Source organism: Rhinolophus hipposideros (genome assembly GCF_964194185.1).
Source record: "Rhinolophus hipposideros genome assembly, chromosome: 8".
In the NCBI taxonomy this organism is placed as follows: Eukaryota; Metazoa; Chordata; class Mammalia; order Chiroptera; family Rhinolophidae; genus Rhinolophus; species Rhinolophus hipposideros.
The window spans coordinates 6,208,652-6,226,773 of NC_138054.1; the positions used below are offsets into that span (position 1 = coordinate 6,208,652).

An 18,122-nucleotide genomic window follows, 5' to 3' on the forward strand; every position below is an offset into this window, starting at 1 on the left:
TCTATATTAATCAATTTTCTCATACATTCATTACTAAAGACCACATCTGTATAAACTTAGTAAAGATGCCAATGATTTCTGGAGATGAGATAGCCCACCTATCATTTTATGTATGAGAAAACCTTAGAAGTAGAGGTAGACTAAGGTCAGGTAAACAAGAAGTACATGCTGAATTGGCTAGATATTCTCAGTCCTGTATTATGACTTCTGTAGCTAACCAAAACCAGTAACCTTTTTTATCTCTCTGTCCATTGCATCCTAAAGTGGTTGCAACTATCTTTAAAAAGAAATTTTTATTTTTAAGTTACACTTGACATTCAATATATTAGTTTCAGGTGTACAGCATAGTGGTTATACATTTATATACGGTGATCCCCTGATAAGTCTGGCACCATACTTAGTTATTACAATATTTTTGACTATATTCCCTATTCTGTACTTGACATCCACATGACTTTTGTAACTGACAATTTGTACTTCTCAGTCCCTTCACTTTATTTACCCCTCACATCTGGCAACCATCAGTTTGTTCTCTGCATCTATGAGTTTGTTTATTCTGTTCTTTAGATTCCACATGTAAGTGAAATCATATGGTATTTGTCTTTCTCTGTCGGACTTATTTCACTTAGCATAATACCCTCTAGCCTATCCGTGTTGTTGCAAATGGTAATATGCCACTCTATGTTATGGCTGAGTAGTTCATTGTATAAATGTACCACTTATTCTTTATTCAATTATCTATTGATGGACGCTTAGGTTGCTTCCATATCTTGGCCATTGTACAAGTATATGAAATGTCCTTTTTTATCTCTTTTTATAGCCTTTGTTTTAAAATCTATTTTGTCTGATATGTTTTGCTACCTCAGCTTTTTTCATTTTCATTTCCATGAAACACCTATTTTCCATCCCTTTACTTTCAGTCTGTTACTTTTGATATGAAGTGAGTCTCTTGTAGGTAGCATATGTATAGGTCTTATTTTCTTCTCTATTTAGCTACCCTATGTCTTTTGATTGGAGCATTTAATCCATTTACATTAAAAGTAATTGTCGATAGGTATGTAATTATTGCCATTTTATTATTCATATTTTTTATCTTTTTTTCTTCTTCTTAAATAAGTCCCTTTAATACTTTTTGTAACACTGGTTTGGTGGTAATGAACTCATTTAGCTATTTCTTATCTGGGAAGTTCTTTTTCTGTTCTTTGATTCTAAATGATAACTTTGCTGGGCAGCCTTGTTTATAGATCCCTGTTTTTCATCACTGAATATTTTGTGCCAATCCCTTCTGGACTGCAGGGTGTCTTTTGAGAAATCAGCTGACAGTCTTATAGGAGTTCCCTTGTATAAGGTTGGTGTAAAAGTAATTGCGGTTTAAAAGGTTAAAATAACTGCAAAAAACACAATTACTTTTGCACCAACCTAATAGGTAACTGCTTGTCTCTCTTTTGTCTTCAACCTTTAATGTGTCTTGGTGTGGGCCTCTTTGGGTTCATCTTGTTTGGGACTCTGTGTTTCCTGAACTTATATGTCTGTTTCCTTCACCAGGTTAGGGAAGTTTTCCAACATTCTTTCTTCAAATAGGTTTTCAAATACTTGCATGTTCTTCTCCTTCTAGTACCTCTGTGATGTGAATGAATGTTTTTATGCTTGATGTTGTCCCAGAGGGGCCCTTAAACTATCCTTTTCTTCTTTCTTTTGCTGTTCTTATTGGGTGCTTTCCATCACCTTGTCTGCCAAATTGCTTATTCAATTCTCTGCTTCATCTAATTTACTTTTGATTCCCTCTAATGGATTCTTCATTTCAGTTACTGTATTTTTCATTTCTGACTGGTTCATTTTTATGGTTTCTATCTCTTTGTGTAAATTGTCACTGAGTTCATCTATTCTTCCAGTGTTTTGAACTCATAACCAGTATTTTGAACTCTTTATCAAGTAAATTACTTGTCTCCATTGTTTAGTTCTTTTTCTGGAGCTTTGTTCTGTTCTTTTGAGGCGTTTGTCTCCCCATTTTGGCTGCCTCTCTATGTTTGTTTCTATGTATTAGGTAGGGATGCTATGCCTCCTGGTTGTAGTAGAGTGGTCTTATATATTAGGTGTCCTGTGGGGCTCAGTGCCACAGTCTGTCATCACCTGAACTGGGTGTTCCAGGAGTGTCTCTTCTGTGGGTTGTGTGTGCCCTACTGTTGTAGTTGAACCTGGACTCCTGTTGGTGCATCAGTGGGTGTGATTGACCCTTCAGTTCACTGGCTGAGAGGACTGGACATGACTACAGTGCATGAGCTGTAATGTGGGGGCTGACCCCAGAGTGGGACTTGCTGTACCAGGGCTCTGGTGCCTGCCATATGCACACTTTGGGTATGTCATTTGTGGAGCTAATGGGTGGTGCTCTGGCGTGGTCTGAAGCCCGTCACTGCGCATGTTGGTTCTGGGGCCTCTTTAGAGGGGCTCTGGTGCAGGCCCAAGTCAGCCACTGCCTGTGCCCTGCCAGGGGCCACTTAGTAGTAGCTACAAAGTGATCTGTGGTACGGAGCTGCTGTGCTGGACTTAAAAAGCACCTGGGAGTGGCTATGCTATGAACTGACGCCTACTGCCATTAGTGCAGGGAACTGATTAGCAAGAGTATAGGGCACACTGAGGCCAGATACTGCTTGTTTGGGGTCTGTGGGTCTTTGAGACATTTTAGGAAAGTCCACAGCATGGGCTGAGGCTGGCAGCTTGTGAGGAACAGCTGCTGAAAGAGGTTTGGGCTGGTTGTGAGTTGGGTAGGGCAGGTTCTCATGGAATCACCAAGGGGGGGAGAGTTGATGGAGACTCAGATTTGCTGTCCACCTGCACCTGCAGGCAGAGTGGGTGGAGGGCTCAGTAAAGAAATAGTGTCTCCCACCAGCAATTTATTCTGGAGAGAGCTGCCCCTCCAGCCCTTGTCCTGAAGTCAGACAACTCAGTTCCTCCCCATATGTCCCTGGTGCTTTTCGAGCTGCTGCCACAGCGCTGGAGCTCAGAGAGTCAATCAGCAAGTAAGTCCATACATGGGTCTCTTAAGAGGATGCCTGGGACTTCAGTAGCCCTCTGTCTCACCCAGACAGAATCCCTGATTTTCACAGCCAGATGTTGTGGAGAACCCTCTTCCCAGCATTGGTGGTCTGGGTCCAGTATGGGTCTGGGACACCTCACTCCTCAGGGGGACTTCTGCAGCTGAGATAGTCCTCCTGATTCTTAACCACCACATGTGGCTGTGGAACCAGCATGTTTTGCATTTCTGCCCCTGCTACCAGTCTCATGTGGCTTCTTCTTTATATCCTTAGGTATAGGAGTTCTGTTCAGCTCATCTTCAGTTGGTTCTCAAGGGTAGTTGTTCTGTACTTTCCTTGTAATTTTGATAGGAGGAGGCAAGCCCAGCATTTACCTACTCCACCATCTTGATCAGAAGTGGAATCTGAAGTCACTGATTTGAGACCTTTCTTCCTAATAGATATTTACTGCTAGAAATTTACCCGAGTATTGCTTTAAAAGCAACCCCCAACTTCTGGTTTTTAAACATTTATCTCAAATTACTTATAGTTGGTATACTACATTATTAGTTATATTAGCTTCGGGTGTACAACATAGTAACAATATAGTGATTTAACATTTTTATACCTTATAGTGTGATCACCTTGCTAATTCTAGTAATCATTTGTCACCATGTAAACTTACCACAATATTACTGACTATATTCCCCTTCACTTTTTCACCTATCCCTCACTCCCTCCCCTCTGGTAACCAGCCCTTTGGCTTTGTCTCTGAGACTTTTTTTTTCTTTTTTAGATTCCACATATATGACACCATACGGTATTTGTCTTTGTGTGACTTATTCCACTTAGCACAACCACCTCTACATCTATCCTTGTTGCTGCACATATCGATTTCATTCTTTTTATGGCTGTGTAATATTCCATTGTGTGTGAGTTACATCATCTTTTTCCATTCATCTATGAGAAGATACCCAGGTTGCTTCCTTATCTTGGCTATTGCAAATAATGCTGTAATGAACATAGGGGTCAAATATATCTTTTTGAATTAGATTTTCTGTTTTCTTTGAATAACGAGAAGCAGAATTGCTGGGTCATAATAGTTCTTTTAATTTCTGCAGGAACCTCCTTTGCAGGAATACTGTTTTCCACAGAGGCTGCACCAATTTGCAGTCCCACCAACAGTGCACAGTGGTTCCCTTTTCTCCACATCCTGGCCAACACATTATTTGTTGGCTAATAGCCATCCTGACTGGTGTGAGGTAGTATCTCATTGAGGTTTTGATTTGCATTTCCCTAATTAGTGATGATCAATTTTCTAATTTCCCTTTATTCTGACTTGTGAGTTAGTTTCCAAATATTTGGAGATTGTCAAGGACTTTTTCTGTTATTGATTTCTAATTCAATTCCATTGTGGCTAAAAACATATTTCGTATGATGAATACTTTCGAATTTATTGAGATATTTTAATGGCCCATAGTGTTCATCTTCATAAATGTCCCAAGTGCACTTGAGAAAAATTTGTATTCTGCTGTGGTAGGGTGGAATGTTCTGTAAGTATCAATCAGGTCAAATTGGTTGATACTGTTGTACAAGTTGACTATCCAGTTTTGCACATTTTCTACAAGTTGTTCTATCAATTATAGACAGGTACTGAAATCTCTGATAATTATTTGTCTATTTCTCCTATTAGCTTGTTGCTTCACGTTTTGAAGCTTTGTTATTAGGTGCAAAAACATTTAGGGTTATGTCACTTAGATGTATTAATTGACCCCATTATCAGTAAGAAGTAACCTTCTTTAATCCCTGTTAATATTCTTTGCTTTGGAATCTATTTTGATATTAATATAGCCACTGTAGCTTTCTTTTGTTAGCATGGTATATATCCTTTTCCATCCTTTTAACTTATTTGTATCTTTAAAGTACATTTTTTGAAGGCATAATATAATTGGGCCTTCTTTCTTTTTTAACTCAATCTGACAATCTGCCTTTTAATTGGAGCATTTACACTATTAATATTTAATGTGATTACTGATATGGTTAGTTTTGAGTCTATCATCTTACTTTTTGTTTTCTATTTATCCCGTCTGTTTTCTATTCTTTTTTTACCTCTTTTTCAGTCTTTTTTTGATTAATCAAATTTTTGATTCCATTTTATCTTAGTTTAATAACTACAATTACTTGCTTTGTTATTTTAGTGGCTGCATTAGGGTTTATAATATACATCTTTACTGTCTACGTTCAAATAATAATACATCATTTCACGTATAGTACAAGAAACTTAAAATAGTATGCTTATATTTTTTCCCTTCTGGTCTTTAAGCTATTATTGTCATTCATTTTACTTTTACAGATATCATAAAGTCCATAGCATATTACTATGCTTGCTTTAACAATAACCTTTTAAAGAGGTTTGAATAATAAATCACACAATCACCGTTGTTCCTATTTCCAGTGCTCCAGATCCCTTTGTGTAGATCCAGATTTCCATCTAGTATCCCTTTCCTTGTAATGCATGGTCTGCTGATGCTAAAGTCTCTCAGCTTTTCCAAGTCTGAAAACATCTTTATTTCCTCATATCTATTGTTTTCAGCGGTATTTAGTCTACCATTAAGCCAATCCATTAAACTTTCAATTGCAATATTTTTCATTCCTAGACTTCCATACTTTTCCAAATTTGCTTGGTTATTTTTACACTTATGCTCTTTGATCCCCCTTATTTCTTTAAATATAAAATATCCTTCATATTGTGTTTGGTAACTCTAATAAAAAAAGTCTTTGTAAGCCTGTTCCTTCTGTCCATTATTTCTGCTTGACTATTGCACCTGTTTGTGATTTTTTTATTGTGAACTTATATTTCTTGAAACTATCTCTGAGTTCCTCTAAGGACAATCTGTTTTGCTCTGCCAGTCACCTGGAAGGCACTAAAAACTTGGCATCACTTAAATTTCCAGCTTGAGGTACAAACCAAACACAAGGCCCTAGAAAAGACTGACTTTAAGATCATTGATGTCACCTCCAAGTTTGGCTAAAGCCACTTCCAGACTGTGGAGAAGAAGGCCCTCATCGGACAAAATTAAGAAAGACAAAATTGCAAAGGAAAAAGAAGCTTATTATCAGGAACAGATTGTGCAGCAGGTGGTATCTCAATAAAAATTATTTTCTAGTGGGGTGGAGAGAGGAGAGAGGGTAGAAGGTAGAGGGAACAGAGAAAGAAAAAGAAAGAAAAAAAGAAAAAAGAAACTAAGAAAGAGTGAAAGAGAAAGAAAGGGAGAAAAGAAAAGAAAAGAAAAATTACCAGCTTGAGACTTTAGACTACCCAGGTTGTGTGAACAAACCAGGTTAAGGGCTGTTTGTGGAGATATACCAGGGGTGCCAAAAAAATGTATACACATGACTTGTATTCATTTTTTGCTACCAATATATATTTAGTATTACAATTTTAAGACAATTTTTTCCTTTCTTAAAATGTGTATGCTTTTTGGCACCGTGTGTGTGTGTGTGTGTGTGTGTGTGTGTATTCTCTCAGGGGAGGTACTTTTCCTCAGGACAAGCGATCGTCCTTGCTGTCCTGGGGGACAAGGGAGGTGACGGGGAGGCAGACAGGTTTATTCATGGTTGATCCTTCCTCTATCTTTTTGGGGTCTCAACTTTATGAGGTCTCCTATTAGCCTTTTACCTTGGGTGGGCCCTCAGCTTTGTCTGCTATTCTACTGCCCCAGAATAGGGGACAGACTGTAGTAGACTACTACACTAGGGTGTAGTAGTCCCACCCCAGGCTGTAAAAAGCAAAGTTCGATTTGATGTGTGGCAAAGATCCTGAGTGTAAAAAGTGGCTTCAGTGCCCTAGTTACATCTTTGGGTTTCTATTTCCATTAAATTTTATTTATTTATTGAGTCTTTGAGAATTTTTTATTTGCAGTTCATTGATACATTTTAAATAATGATTTTTGATATGTATTCCAGAAGTTTTAGTTGTTTTAAGCTAGTCCTTATCAGCCATACAGCTGGAAAAACAATTCTTTCAACTTGTTCTTTAACAATATATATAAGGTTGGTGCAAAAGTAATTGTGGTTTAAAAATTGCAAAAACTGCAATTATTTTTGCACCAACCTAATAGTATTCAGCTATCCCTTCTGATCCAGAGGCAGGAGAGTGAGAACACATACTTAGGAAGCAGCTGACCTGAGATCAAGTCTCAGATACACAAGCAGTGTGACCTCAATAGCTTATTTATACTCTGTGCCTGCTTCCTCATAGGATTCATGTGAGAAATAAATTAGGTAATATATGAACAACACTAAGGCAGAGACGAGCTCTGGTAAATATGATATGAGGATATCTTTTTATTATGTGAAAAAGTTGTAATCAAGTGCCTGAATAACACCACACATCTTACTCAATGGTCCCACAAGCCCTGTTCCCTGGCCCACTCTACCACGTAGTAACCCATACCCCTGTGTTTATATTGACAGGGAGAAATCAACTGTGAGCTATTCGCTGGGTGACAGGCCCAGCAGCAGTCACAGGGTGGGCCCCAAGTCCAGAGCATAATGCTAATAGATGCTTACCTAAGATATGACACCATAATACAAGCGTGAGTGAACACACAGTCCTTTTACCATTCAGAAATCTTAAAAGCATATACGTAAATAAACATGACTATACATTTTGCATTTTTATGGTGGACAGTCATCATTTGCCCCAACAGCCATCTGAAGCCAATAGTCCTGATTATTAAAAATCACGAAGTTGTATAAATGTTCTCCTCCTTTTCGAAAACCATGTTCATTTTCTCTCCATGAAACAGGGCTGTCTGCAAAGCCTTGAACTGACAACGTAACCCAAGGAGCTAACTTTGGTTCATCAAAGTAGTGACTGAAAAAGAAAGATAATTCTTAACAAACAGGGAGAGTTAAGAATGTTCAGATTTTTTTTTTTACTTACTTAGGATAAGTGATATTTGTGATGTTCCAATGAAGCTTGGACCTTAGCTTTTATTTATAAAACAGGAGATGCAAATTAAATTCCTGACATTATGTTGTGAATTCAGTAAAGATTAACCAATATACAATACACAAAACAAACTTTAGCTTTTCCAGCCCTCATTATGTAAGATCATGTAGAATTCAAAAAACAAAAAAGTATATAATAGTTTCCCTCCCTTTCACAGTGCTGTTTTCAGAGTCTCTGTTAACTGAAACACTACAGAATAATTTATCAGATTTTTAAAAATTCAACCTTCTTATTGAGGAAAATCAAAGCATAAACTAATAAATGTGAAAAAGAATGCTGGGTTTAAAGAGGAAAACCCTCAAGACATCACTCTCAGACATTTTCAAAGTAAAGTCTGAGAAAACACTATTCTTCCTTTGCAGTTTTTTCAATATGGGATTTGAGTTTCCTGACATTAGATACAACTTAGCATTTTATTTCTATAATACTTCGCAAATAAAAAATTAATACTACGTTATACAATCCTGAGCATATTACTGATGCCAGTGATTCACAGATGTTAGAGCTAGAACAGATCCTAGATATGATGTGGATTCAGAGATGGTTAACTACTTTTTTGCACCATTTCAAAATGAAACATTTTGCACAACTCCAATATTTAAGAGAGATCATAATGTCTTCCACAGAGTATTGCTAGTTTCTTAAGAGGCATTGTAACTTCAATTGCACCAAAATGGTCCGGGAGAGCAAGAAAAATGAGCAGTTTGCTTTCAAGAAGCAGTTAAGCCCTGCTCTTTGTCTTTTCATGAGGCCAAGTACACAGCGATAACATTTTCCTATCACCACGGATAATTATGTCATTTAAGATGATAATGTTACTACACTGTGAGCCCCAGCAAGAAAAAAAAAAGGGGGGGAAACGTGAGAGGACCCTGAAATTCAGAGCAGTAGCACTGTCCCTAAAATGTCACATTGACACAGACAAGCAAGATAGAAAAGGCAAAACATGTTCTTACCACAGCTGTTCCAACAGGAGACATATCTTCTCTGGAAGTATGAAACCAGTGATTGTACACAAATAAGCTTTTGCCACCACTGTGCTTGGCTGAGGACAACAATAGGTTGATATGAAACTATTAGGCTCATTATTTCTGTCACAAAAAAAGAAAACATTTGTATCAGGACATAATCACTTTCAAAGTACTAAGCCCCTATGAAAAACAAGAAGCCAGCCAGAGCCCCGCAAGGCGCAGGAGCTCGCATACGCACAATTTAGCGCTACAGAAGATGGCGCCCAGCCAATCGAGGAGCTCCCCAGCACTGCACGACACCTCCGGCTTTCCCCTAAGCTCACTGCTCTGCAGTACTGGGCACTGCAGATCTGTCACCGTGCTCACTGCTAGTTTTGGCTGATGTTCATGAATTTGGTAATTGCAAAAGTATGACATCATCAATTCTTCTACACCTTAAAACAAACCATATAAGACCATTTGAATATTGTAAACAAGTTCCGTGAATCCCTAAAACTACCCCACCCCATCAGATTCAACCCATACTAGTTTCATCATTTGTTGTAATAAGATAATTTCGACTTAATAAATAAAACCAAAAGCAGTAGTTATGTACAAATAAAATTGGTGAATTCTATAGACAGAGGAGCATATTTGCACAATCTCTATAAAAGAAATGGAAAAGAAACTGAAAGATGACAGAATCTCATTCCGGCTTGGCTTTGTAATCCCAGTAAGCCAGTGTATCTTCAAGGACTCTCCAATAGACCTGGAAGAGAGAAACAGCGGTCCCCTCTGGAGCAAAGGGCAGGCTTGCTTACTGTCTAGTCTAAAGGAAGTAATGTCTCCCTCCCTCCCTCCAGGGCAAAGGTATGAAAGATTTGAGTTCCTTAAGCTCCAGGTTCCTCTCCTGTAACATAACCCATTGTATGTGCCTGCATCAACTGACACACCCTGTAAGAATTGGGACTAGGTGAACTGGTGCAAATGCTGAGACTCTGGCCACTGATACCAATGTGAAAAATTATGAGGTGTGATCAAAAGATATGGTGAATGTTTAAATTAAAAAAAAATTATCATAGTAAAAGACACATTGCCATTAATCCCCCTCAAAATACTCCCCCTTGCTTCGAACACACTTATCCCATCATTTTTTCCACTTTCTGAAACAGTTCTGGAAGTCCTCTTTCGTGAGTGTCTTTACTTCATCCTCCATCATGACAATGCTCCATGTCACACATCGCTTCTGGTATGGCAATTTCTGTCAAATAGAAACATTACGGTGTGTCCTCACCCACCTTATTCTCCAGATCTGGCACCGTGCGACTTCAGCCTCGTCCCCAAAGTCAGAATGACCATAAAAGGAAAACGTTTTGAATCGATTCAGGACATGGAGGCAGCCACAACAGTGCAACTAAAGACACTCGTGAAAGAGGACTTCCAGAACTGCTTCAGAAAGTGGCAAGAACGAGGGGATATTTTGAGGAGGATTAATGACAATGTGTCCTTTGTTGTAATAAATGTTTTTTTTCAAACATTCACCGTATTTTTTGATCACAACTCAGAAGTCTTTTGTCTCCAACTTAGGAGTTCCATGTCTTCTGTTAGCATCCACAGGACTGTGCAGGCTAACTTCTTACCCTGCGACGGGGTAAAATCTCAGACCTTTCATAGTTCCTGACAAGCTCTTAAAATAATTAGGAATCTCAGGAACACACAGACTTCCAGAATCCAATGCACAGATGGTTCTCAATGACGACTCCACGTGACTGAAACATCAGTCCACCTCTCTGCCTTCTTGGATCTCTACCGTAAATAGAAGGAGAAGCACTGAAGTATTACATACCCAGGACTCATGCAAGCAACCTGGAGCACCCAGTGACCAGAAACTTCCCATAAGGGGTAGACAGATGGGCATATCTCTAAAATGGACCTATGTGCTTCCCCAAAAGAGAGAACTCTGCCATCAGAATTGTGATGATCAGATTCATTATAATCTTGTGATGGGCCAAAAGCACTTCTACAAGGAGCAAGGCACATGGTAATTGTAAGTAGATTAACATGCTTGGTGATCATGAAACTCTGATTTAAATTTAGTGTTCTAATCAATTAAAAACTGCAACAAATTTAATGTAACCTTTAAAATGGTATGCCTGCTTTTACCGTGCAATAATGAATAAGAAGTTTGTATATATAACTATAGTTGGTATTATTTGAAAACATTACAGCCAAGGCTGTTTGAGATAAGCTTGCGGAAGGAAGGGGAGAAACAGATAAACATTAGTTTGAGGAAGGAAGGAGAGAAACAGATAAACATTAGCTGCTCTGTAGCCACTCTCAAGATCTTTGGATCTACACATAAGCCAAGGAGATGGAGGCCAATGGCTGCACCCATAGATTATCCTGAACTACCCACCATGTTTCCCCAAAAATAAGACCTAGCAGGCCCATCAGCTTTAATGCGTTTTTTGGAGCAAAAATTAATATAAGACCCGGTATATATATTGTTATGTTATGTTTGTTATGTTATGTTATGTTATATACCCACTTTTATAGGAAAATAACACTGGGTCTTATATTAATTTTTGTTCCAAAAGACGTAATAGGGCTGATGGTCCAGCTAGGTCTCATTTTCAGGGAAACACAGTATGGTTCTTGGGCTGTCAGACAGGCCAAAGCAGCTTCCTAAATGTTAACAAGTATATGTACATACTATTCCTGACCATAGGCATGATCACTATTCAATTCTCCATTAATTAACAATTCTCCTTTAATTAACAATTAGATTTCAAAATCACTATAATATTTCATAACTTATTCTTCATACCTGTATGATGCCAAGCCAAAAGAAAATCAAATTTCAATGGCTTCTTTTCTTTGAAGGACCACAATATTCTTTCATACTTCTTAGAATCCGGCTTAAAAGATAAGTCCATCAAATCAATGGAAACAACTTAAAAAATGGAAAGAGGAATAAATATTTCATTCATATATAAACAGTTTGCACTGTGGAAAAAGTGTCACATTAAAAAAAAAATCAGAATTTTTGGAAACTTTATGGATAGTAAATATTACTTTGTTCTGCACTCTCTTTGGATTACCAAATCAAAACTGCCTTCAATGGGCATTTCTAGCATTGAGAACCAATAAAAGATGTTTTTAGTTTATATTTTCCTAGGTCAAAGACCTAGGACAGAGGTCCTTGGAAGCCAACTCTAAGTATGGAGGTGGCAGCCTTAACCACTGATGCTCAAGCCAGACACAGCCAGCAGAACCACATCTCCTCACTCATAAGTACATTTCTACTTGTGATCAGGGACTTAGGAAAATCAAAGGAAATTCTTTATTGAGAACAAGTTATAGACCCTTACCTTGGGTTCATTACTTTGAATTTTTGACCCAAAACATAAATATCTAATGGACCATTCCAATTCTATAACCTTTATAAGATGCAGCCTACAGCTGAAGAGAAATAGGTACAACAGCTTTATCTTATCTTCTCTGAGATCCAACCGAGGAGAGGCCCTTGAGTCAGAAGCTTTAAAGACAAGAAGAACCCATACTTTTTCTGAACAATGAGAACAGAGGCAATTCAAACATTTAAATTTAAATTGCTACAAGATTACTACCTTGTTAGAAACTGATAGAGCAAGCATAATACTTACTAAATTTCATTATTTTTCTGCCAAAATACTGAGATGGATGACCTTGAAGTCCAGTTTCTTCATAAGTGTCTTTATCCAGTGATAAAATTAATTTCCCTACAAGTTAAATAATAATTCTCATAAAAGAGATGTCAAAAATATGACTTATGTTTACTGACTAAAAGAAAGCAAGGCACTCCCGCAACTAAGATTGAACACGGCACGTTGAGCTGAGCTGCCGAGAGGCAGCCGGATGGCTCAGTTGGTTGGAGCGCGTGCTCTCAACAACAAGGTTGCAGGCTCGACTCCCGCATGGGATGGTGGGCTGTGCCCCCTGCAACTAGACTGAAAAACAGTGACTGGACTTGGAGCTGAGCTGCGCCCTCCACAACTAAGATTGAAGGATAACAATTTGACTTGGAGCTGATGGGTCCTGGGAAAAACACACCATTCCCCAATAAAGTCCTGGAAATACACACTGTTCTCCTTTCCCAATAAAAATCTTTTTTTAAAAAAAAGAAAGAAAGGCAAATTGAGCAGTTAGGTGTCAGTGCAATAAATTGCATACAAAGATCTTATTTATAATATAAGGATATTACTTATATACACAAACATCTTATTTATAATTGAAGGGTATTGTTTATACATTATACATACAAAGATACTATTTATAATAGTGAAACTAGAAATTTATTTAAGTTTTACTGAAGAGGAATAAATAAGCCATTGTATACCTCTTCTTTGGGATACCTTCAAGACATTAAAAATAGTAAATTAGAACTATATGCACTGATATGGAAAGATGTCTATGATATACATCTTGGGAAAAAAGCAAATTTAGAAACAATATAATATGATGTAATTTGTTAAAAAAAAAGTCACCTTTACGTGTGTATATAAATTCATAGACAATGTCTAGAAAAATGAACATTTACCTATTAACAACAGTTCCTTCTGAGAAAGGGAATGAGTTTGGAAGAAATAGGGATGAAAGGGGGGAACCTTCACTTTATATACATCTGTATGATTTGTCTTCCTCTTTTTGCAGTATATATTTCTTCTATAATTAAACAAAAAAGAAAAAAACTGAGTGTTGTTACCATTTGGCAGCAGGGCAACAGTATTATCTTCATCAATATTTGTATTATATGTTAGTGCATAGCATGAACCTGTAAGAGAAAGCCCAGAGGAAAAATTTAAGGCAAGGAAAAAAAACCAGTCAGACCTGCAAAAAGTCAGTGGATTATTTCTATGTGATAACCATCCAGATCACTGCTCCAGCTCACTCAGTAAACCTAAAATCTGCCAATGCTAACCTGGAGAACACGAAACGCCAAGCAGTTAGTTCAACCCCCGCCCAAGACCTGTTTGTATAAGCTGACTACCATCAAGCAGGAAATGGACTCAGGATGGCATGTGTGCCTTGGGGATGCTGGCAGAAAGGTAAAAAGTGGAATACTAGGTAAGTGTACACACCTGAGAGGCACAGTTCCAGGTTAAAAATCAAAATGAGCCAGGAACGTGTGTGAAGTTAAGAAAACTACTTAATCTCTCCCAGCCTCAATTTCCTCACCTGTAAAATGGGGATCACAGGCCTATTTCATAGAGTTGTGAAGGGTTTAAATTGGGTAACATATGTAAAAGTGCCTACTATTGCCAGTGTCCACACTATTAATATTAAAAAAGTAGCATCAAACTTCAAAACAGATGAAAGGAATAATGTCGATGAGACCAAAGACAAGAAGCCCAGCTTCATAAGCAACCCCAGCAACATCGGAATGAGAGGAGCTACCAGGAACTAGGAGAGGAAAACACGGGTCCGACCAACAAGCTAAGTAAGTGGCTTGCTTACTTATAAGTGCAGTAACTTGTGGTGTGAGGGTGGGATCCCGAAAGATTTTTTGAAATAGTTTCAAACAACTGGCTCCTAGGAAACAACTGGAATAAATCAATCCACCCACCAGACACAACTGGGAATGGGGTGAGCAGAGGAGGGTGAGACTCACCAAGTCTAAGCAGAAGACACCAAACCACTCTGAACAGTTGTTATCCGAAACCAACCTTTCAGATATCTGTTGTGGGAACTACTGTGCTTCCCTGAAAATAAGACCTAACCAAAAAATGAGACCGAGCATGATTTTTTGGGATGACATCCCCTGAACATAACCCCTAATGCGTCTTCTGGAGCAAAAATTAATGTAAGACCCAGACTTATTTTCGGGGAAACACGGTACTGGGAGCACACTCTTCTTTGCAGGCACACACCCAACAGCACTGAATTTGAATACACAGATCAAAAGGGTTTCCTCTTCACTAATCTTTATTTTAAGATGAGGGATGCCTTCATGTTACAACACCCCCAAGCAACACCTGTGGACAAATGTCATCAGAAACCACCACCTAATGAAAGCATGTGGAAGAGCAGGGCGAGAATACTGAGGAAAGGGGAGAGTAATGCATGCACTTGACCACACAGACTATTTCCGTAGGTCTGATTTAACACAAGAGAAAAACCCTTGTGTTGTGATGTGATCTAACCATACTTCCTCATCTAGCCACATTCATAGACACTGCATGGTTTCTCTTACCTTTCTTTACAAAGGTATTGATGAATTCGAGTGTAATTAACTCATGAACAGGTAAATTCTTCACAAAGTAATAGGGTCCAGTTTCCGTGACCAGGTTTTTCAGTTCTTTTGACAGTATACCACATTCAGGAATCAGAAATGAAACCTATTGGAATGTGTAATATAAACAAGTTTTATTTTCACATAGGTCAACACCCAGGATTTTAGGGATGATATACATCATGCAGGCTGCTATTCCCCCATAGATTTCTACAAAACTCTTATTAATTAACTTACCAATCTTAGGAAAAGAAACACCTGACAATTCAAGTTTTTCATTTCTGTATTCAAATATCGTATAGGAAAAGAGAATGAGCCAAAAAAAAAAAAAAAACAAAAACGGAAATGTTATGCTAATATTCTATTTTTTTTACAAAGAAGCGTTATAAATATGTCCTGTTCCTTTTACGAATTTTTAGGGAAAATAGGACAATTGAATATCCCTAAATTTGTTTCTCCTGGTACCGGGTTTGAATCACAGGAGCTGTCTCTTAGAGCATAAGGAATTTACCCCTCCAGAACCAATTATTAGTAGGGTACGTGGAAGCAGAAGTGCTCCTGGATGTTTCTATTTTATAGACAGAAGATCCTACAGGTCAGACCCGGCGAGTTAAGCACACGTCCCTGCCTACTACCTGCGAGTAGCTTTCCATCCAAAGCACAGATGTTAAACCTAACGGGTTCCCCACGGCTGCCCCAGGCTCCGCACGTGGAAAATCGCTCTCCCAAAGCTGCCAACACACCAGTCTGTCCCTGAAGGGCCGGCGTCAGCACTTGTGTCTCAGAAACCGGCCAGGCGGGCCTGAGTGGAGATCAGGCTGATCGATTTAACGTGCTAAAGGCTTAAACCATTATGTGGAGATTGATTCTTGGGAGGTCTCACCAGTTAAATGGGTTGGTGGAAACAGCCCAATAGACACTTGACTGGGAATTTGGGTTGTTCTCCTCCACTCGCAACAGATCCTGGGTAAACCAATAATTAACCTCAGAGATGCCCGACTTTCACATCTGAGGCAAAGGCATCCCTGAGGGTGACATCTTCACGAAGCAACAACAGCCCTTGTCACCACCCTCGTAAACCTCTAGGCTGTGCCCGCTAGCGGGGCCCCCACAGCGAATTTCTCCCCAAAGCTGCCGAAACAGCACGCTGTGTCTTGAGCACACACAGGGCAGCAGGCAGGCAAAGTGGGAAGTTTCTCAGATCTCAATCCAGTTTCCATAAGCAGTTTAGAAAAGCACGTCGTTATCTGGGCGTGGACTCCGCACGATGCTCTGAAAAATCCACAGGCACACGGGCGCGGGAAGGAATCAGGCGGTGGGGAAGAGGCGAGTCTGGTTTCCACGTGGGGAAAAAGCGAGTTGTACGAGGCCGGCCGGAGGCTGCACTTCGCAACAGTCGCGGCCCTGCCCCTCACATCCCTCCCCGGGATGCTCCGCAAAGGGGCCGGGGACGGCACGGGAGTAACCCGCCAGCCGCGCACACCGCCCGGGTCTCCCCCAGGGCCGACACCGCGCCGCTCGCGGCGCATCCTGGGAGTTGTAATCCGGCTGATGCGCCAGCAACCAGCTTCGACCCGTTTAGAGACTACAGCTCCCAGCATTCCCGGCGAAGGGCCCCGCCCCCCAGCGCCGAGGGCGGGCCCGCCACGCAGAGCACGGTGCAGATCCTCTCAAGCCTCTCCAGCTTGCGAGCCAGGGCGGCCCGACTCACCCTGTAATTATGGTAGTGCGTCTCCACAAGATGCCGGTGGCGCGACTTGTCGTGGCCGAAGTTGGATTTCTCGCAGACCAGCAAGTGCCGGGGTACCTCTCTCAGCCCGCGCAGGGTGGCCATGCTTTCCCTGCCGCAGAACCTCCGGGAGACCTGCGCGCCGCCCCTCCCCTTCGCCCCGCCCCTGCGCGCCGCCCCTCCCCTTCGCCCCGCCCCTTCGCCCCGGGCCTCCCCTTCGCCCCGCCCCTGCGCACCGCCCCTCCCCTTCGCCCCGCCCCCGAGCCCTGCGCAGTGCGGCCCGGCGGCGCTCTTTGAGGCCGACCCCCAGGTGGGGGTGGAGCTGGCGGTGCCGGCTGGCCTAGGCTTCTTTGGGCTCCAAGTAGAAACTCACTAACCGGTGCCTGACACCGTAAGTTCGCTGAGTCAAATGGAATTACCTGGTACCGGGGAACATGGAACTTGTCATTCCAAAGCCACCTTTCTCTCCAAACCCTCCATCCCTCCCAACTTCTGTCTCGCCATAAATCCTCCCTATGAGCGCCACCCCCACCTTGCTCTTTCTAAAATGTTAAGGAAGTTTGTTTAGGAAGGTAATACCCAATTTCTGTTTTCCGCACTACAATAAGACGCCTTTGGAACCACTTTTAAGATCCCTTTTTAATTATCCTTCCGGAACCTCTTAGTAATTTGTTGCTGTTGGGGATTACAGTAATAATTTATTTTTCCTTTAATTTTTCTGATAAACTTCACGTACTACCTTACTAGTTGCTTCTCAAACTGAAGTATGCACAGCCCCAATTCTGTGCAGAGAGGATGCCAAACAGCAGAATATGTGGTACAACTTTCTGGAGCATTCATTTTACTATAAAATTTGAAAGAACCCAAGTTAAGTAATTTACAAGGCAAGTATTAAAAGTTTAAGACAAAGCTGAAAAATCCCTTGCCAGTTGTGAGTAACCTGTGCCTGAAATGTCAGGCTGTCTCTGAAAAAAATAAGGAAAACCTATTTTCAATGGAAAAAATTATAAGGAATAGCCAGTCAATTGAAAAAACTCTACCAATTTCCTAAATCATAACACGGCACCTAGACATAAGCTACAAATATGATATTTGGATGTAAAATGCCTAAAACATTGCTTCTTGGTCACAATTAAGTATCAGT

The 18,122-nt window shown here is 40.1% G+C and overlaps 1 protein-coding gene across 7 annotated transcripts; it reads right to left on the minus strand.

Annotated features, from left to right (window-relative positions):
- Positions 1 to 7,329: 7,329 nt before the first annotated feature.
- Positions 7,330 to 17,144, minus strand: RPP40 (ribonuclease P/MRP subunit p40). Of its 7 annotated transcripts, none has more exons than XM_081057836.1 (9): positions 16,961 to 17,144; positions 15,211 to 15,355; positions 13,723 to 13,791; positions 12,644 to 12,739; positions 12,350 to 12,516; positions 11,806 to 11,896; positions 9,238 to 9,433; positions 8,985 to 9,119; positions 7,330 to 7,890 (listed from the first exon to the last, which is right to left on the minus strand). In XM_081057836.1, the coding sequence occupies exons 1-9, from the start codon at positions 17,081 to 17,083 to the stop codon at positions 7,692 to 7,694; spliced, it is 1,221 nt and encodes a 406-aa protein (XP_080913962.1). In that variant the 5' UTR covers positions 17,084 to 17,144; the 3' UTR covers positions 7,330 to 7,691. The 7 variants fall into 7 exon arrangements, with proteins under 7 accessions (XP_080913962.1, XP_080913959.1, XP_080913961.1 ...); XM_081057833.1 differs by having other exon boundaries at positions 13,558 to 13,791; XM_081057835.1 differs by having other exon boundaries at positions 12,350 to 12,540; positions 16,961 to 17,134.
- Between the last annotated feature and the right edge of the window lie 978 nt (positions 17,145 to 18,122).

Coding starts and splice junctions, on each gene's coding strand:
- RPP40 (XM_081057833.1), bottom strand. CDS start 17,083: ATGGCCACCCTGCGCGGGCTGAGAGAGGTACCCCGGCACTTGCTGGTC. Junction 11,897..12,349: donor TTCAAAGTAATGAACCCAAG/GTAAGGGTCTAT, acceptor TTATCTTTTAAG/CCGGATTCTAAGAAGTATGA. Junction 7,891..8,984: donor CTCCTGTTGGAACAGCTGTG/GTAAGAACATGT, acceptor TTTCTTTTTCAG/TCACTACTTTGATGAACCAA.